Source organism: Anolis carolinensis, chromosome 6 (genome assembly GCF_035594765.1).
Source record: "Anolis carolinensis isolate JA03-04 chromosome 6, rAnoCar3.1.pri, whole genome shotgun sequence".
NCBI classification, from domain to species: domain Eukaryota; kingdom Metazoa; phylum Chordata; class Lepidosauria; order Squamata; family Dactyloidae; genus Anolis; species Anolis carolinensis.
In genome coordinates this window covers 19,560,150-19,563,225 of record NC_085846.1, presented here as the reverse complement: position 1 = coordinate 19,563,225, position 3,076 = coordinate 19,560,150, and the positions used below count along the sequence as shown (strand labels likewise).

The window sequence follows — 3,076 nt, the reverse complement described above, 5'->3', positions numbered from 1 at the left end:
CCACCAACGTAATAATTCATTGCAGGACATGCCATTATTGCTACCATGATGCCCTATTGTGACTTAGCAAATGGTGGGGATAATTGTTTCTTCTCAGTGCCTATACCATACACAACTACCCCTGAGCCTAATTTATTTTTAAAATGTACTTATTCATGATTTTAACTGTTTAATCTTTTAAGTAGTTTCAACTTCTTAACATGGTTACTAAGTTTTTATGCTGCTTAAATAATGTTATTGTTTCAAAACTGGAATCATTTGAACTTTTAACAATAGTTTGACTCATATATTACCCAAAGCTCTCACAAGGAAGGGTAGAATATAAATCTTTTAATTAAAAAAAGTACAACATATATGTTAGAAGACCAAGAGTACAGCAAAACTCTTCCTGACCACCATCATAGATTTCCATGCACAGTCATGCATGAAGGTGGATGACAAGATTGTTCAAGTCCTTTTCAGGTTCTTCTTTAAAGAATTAAATCAACATGCAAAATGGAGCAACATTATCTATTTGCCTATCACTACTTCCTCACCTAAAAGTGGGAGAGCTCGGGTTTTAAGGGGCTGGTTCGGAAGTGAGTATATGTGTGTATGTGTGTACGTGTGTTCAGAATATGTGATTGTGTGTGGGAATGTGTTACAATATATGTGGGCATGGCTCTGTTTGAATATATGTTTATTTAATATAGACATGTGTATGGAAATGCATAATGTAAGAGAATAAGAACAGTGCATATGTTTACATAGTGAAGAATATGAGCAAAATTTGCATGAATCATGGAAATCCAAAGGTATTGCTCCAAAGTGACAGCAGATTAGACATATATTTCACAATGTTGTTATTCACATAGCATAATGTATCTCCATGTATGGTTATTTCCCTCTACACCGGGAAGGTACTGGGTTCCATTTACAACTTCAAAGGAATCTCTAATTGCAATTCTATGCCTGTCTCCACAAATAAACAGTGCATCTTAAGGTTAAAATTATAATAGAACCCCTCTACAAGAATATATCTATCTATCTATCTATCTATCTATCTATCTATCTATCTATCTATCTATCTATCTATCTATCTATCTCACTTTTTTCTGATTAGGTAGTCCTTACAATTCAGTTCAGGCTTCAAGACAATTATGAAACATTTGGGGAAAAAGATAAAACCCAATAAAGCAGCACTAGAGGCTAAAATGGAGAAAATCTCCACAGCCACCATGTATTTCCCCTTAGTGCTCAGATAAGATGGAACAAAACACAACCAAACACTGCAAAACACTACCATGCTGAAAGTAATGAATTTGGCTTCATTGAAACTGTCTGGCAACTTTCTGGCAAAGAAAGCCACTGTGAAACTAACCATGGCCAGAAATCCCAGGTAGGCCATAATGCAATAAAACATTGTGACGGATCCTTCATTGCATTCCAAAATTATTTCTTTGGCTAATGTGTGCATGTCAAAATTTGGAAATGGAGGCGCAATACACAGCCATACAGCACACATACTGGCTTGAATAAGGGAACAATTTAAAACTACAGCGTTTGCCAATCCTTTTCCCACCCATTTCCTCATCCTGGATCCTGGCTTGGTAGCCATGAAAGCAACAACCACAGTTAGGGTTTTTGCCAATACACAAGACACAGCTACTGAAAAGACAATGCCAAAAATGGTTTGTCGCAAATAGCAGGTCACTGTTTTAGGCTGGCCAATGAACAGAAATGTACAGAGGGAGCAGAGTAATAGGGAAACGAGAAGAGAGTAAGTGAGGTTCCGGTTATTGGCCTTGACAATAGGAGTGTTCTTGTTGATGATGAATATCTTGAGCACCAAGATCAGAGAAAGGGAGAGAGCCAAGCAAGTTAGAGTTATTCCCAAAGGTTCTGTAGACGAGAGAAAATGTATACTTTTGGGAAGGCATTGATCGTGGTTCTTGTTGGTATACTGATCATCTGGACACTTTGAACATTCAACCATGTCTGAAAAATAAAACACGCAACTTTTAATTTTGCAGAAAACTCAAGCTTAAGTACTCATTGAAACATTCAACTCATTTCAGCCCAACAAGCAACTGCTTCTCAGCTTAATCTGCATCGGGATTAATATGAGCAGAAAGTTAGGTGGAAAAAGTAGAGGTGGTTGCTTTCCGGTGAAGAAATACAAGATAGAAATGCGAATAATCAATGAGAAAATATGAAACCATTTTGCTTCTTCTATTTGTCTTCATATGTCCAAAGGATCTACCTGTATTGTTTGGGGTTGTTGCCAATAAGTTACATTTCTCAACAATGTTCTTTATCATAACTACATATTAAACTGCCCACCTTTTTGGTTTGAAAATTTCCCATCTGGACACGGAATGCAATCATAGCAACAAAATAATTCCCCTTCCCTCTTTTTTTTCATGTAACCTGGATGACATCTATTAGTACACAGTGAAATAGGCAGCACCTACCCACAGAAAGGAGAGACAGTATATTAATTTTCCATGTTAACAACAGTAACTAAAATACTCAATCTAACGTCATTGATTATGGTAATACAATGTGTTGTTGAAGGCTTTCATGGTCGGGATCACAGGGTATGTTTTCCGGGCTGTATGGCCATGTTCCAGAAGTATTCTCTCCTGATGCTTTGTCCACATCTATGGCAGGCATCCTCAGACGCATCCTCAGAACCTCTGAGGATGCCTGCCATAGATGTGGGCAAAATGTTAGGAGACATTTCTGGAACATGGCCATACAGCCTGGAAAACATACAACAACCCTATGGTAATACAGTTTTAACCACATGAACAGAGCTGTTGAAAAACCACATGAACAGAGCTGTTGAAAAAGCTTTGTTGTTGCAAAGAAATGAGTTCAAAAAGGAAAAGGATAATTCCTTCCCATCATTGTGAGACTTCAAGTTGATTCTGATTTATGGTAAGCTTAAGGTAAATCCATTGCAGGATTTTCTCTGTAAGATTTGCTTGAAATAGGTGTGTTATTGACTTCCTATGATGTCGAAAGGAACATAGCAACAATTTATTATGTAAGAGGAACAACTAATTTCTGGTGAATGGGATTGCACCACCAC

The 3,076-nt window shown here is 37.3% G+C and overlaps 1 protein-coding gene across 1 annotated transcript; it reads right to left on the bottom strand.

Annotated features, from left to right (window-relative positions):
• Window positions 1-837: 837 nt before the first annotated feature.
• LOC100567475 (vomeronasal type-2 receptor 26) lies at window positions 838-2,412 on the bottom strand. The gene has a single exon (XM_016995849.2). It carries the CDS (start codon window positions 1,973-1,975, stop codon window positions 1,085-1,087), a length of 891 nt encoding a protein of 296 aa, XP_016851338.1. The 5' UTR covers window positions 1,976-2,412; the 3' UTR covers window positions 838-1,084.
• Window positions 2,413-3,076: the final 664 nt, after the last annotated feature.